Source organism: Fulmarus glacialis, unplaced genomic scaffold (assembly GCF_000690835.1).
Source record: "Fulmarus glacialis isolate BGI_N327 unplaced genomic scaffold, ASM69083v1 scaffold21705, whole genome shotgun sequence".
NCBI lineage: Eukaryota > Metazoa > Chordata > Aves > Procellariiformes > Procellariidae > Fulmarus > Fulmarus glacialis.
Window position 1 is genome coordinate 1 of NW_009213905.1, and position 582 is coordinate 582.

At 52.4% G+C, this 582-nt stretch overlaps 1 protein-coding gene across 1 annotated transcript in view; it reads left to right on the forward strand.

Moving 5' to 3' along the window:
* Nucleotides 1-4: 4 nt before the first annotated feature.
* TMEM199 (transmembrane protein 199) overlaps nt 5-582 on the forward strand; it is a gene marked incomplete at its 5' end in the record, with an annotated part of 1965 nt that continues 1387 nt past the window's right edge. The window contains one exon of the mRNA XM_009578371.1: nt 5-88. Within this exon, the coding sequence (XP_009576666.1) occupies nt 5-88 (84 nt within the window). The remainder of the gene's footprint in view (nt 89-582) is intronic.

A 582-nucleotide genomic window follows, 5' to 3' on the forward strand; every position in this document is an offset into this window, starting at 1 on the left:
CCCCGAGCTGGTGGCCCGGCTGGAGCGGATAAAGGCCAAGCTGGCCAACGAGGAGTACCAGCGGATGACCCGCAACATCACCGGCCAGGTGAGGGGCCTCCTGCATCGCCTGCTGTCAGGATTCATTCCTCAAAAGCGTGGCCGTTAGCAACCTGACAGATAGCGAAGGAAATCTGCCCCATAGAGTGAGTGCGGTACGGAGGGAATGTGGGCAGGGACTTGAGGAGTGCATGCTGTAAATGCACAGGGACCACAGGTACAGTGTTGAGGGCAGAGGTGGGACAGGGTAACCAGGGTGGTGAAATAGAAGAGATACTGACGTTTGGGAACAGCTCGCTGTGCCAAAGCTCTCAGGTTTTGATCTGGGAGACTGAGCACCTACGGTAAATGTTTTAGCGGGAGCATCTGTCCTGCCTTTTTCTGAACGGTTACATTTTCATCATAGTTTTAAAAAGAGATCATTCATGTCAAGGTAAAAAGCCGAAAAAACAGGGTAATGTTTGGGCACTGATTCTTTCCAAGGAAGAGGTGAGATCTTTTGGCACCGTGACGGTTCAGACAAGCCAGCATCCCTTCCTGCTG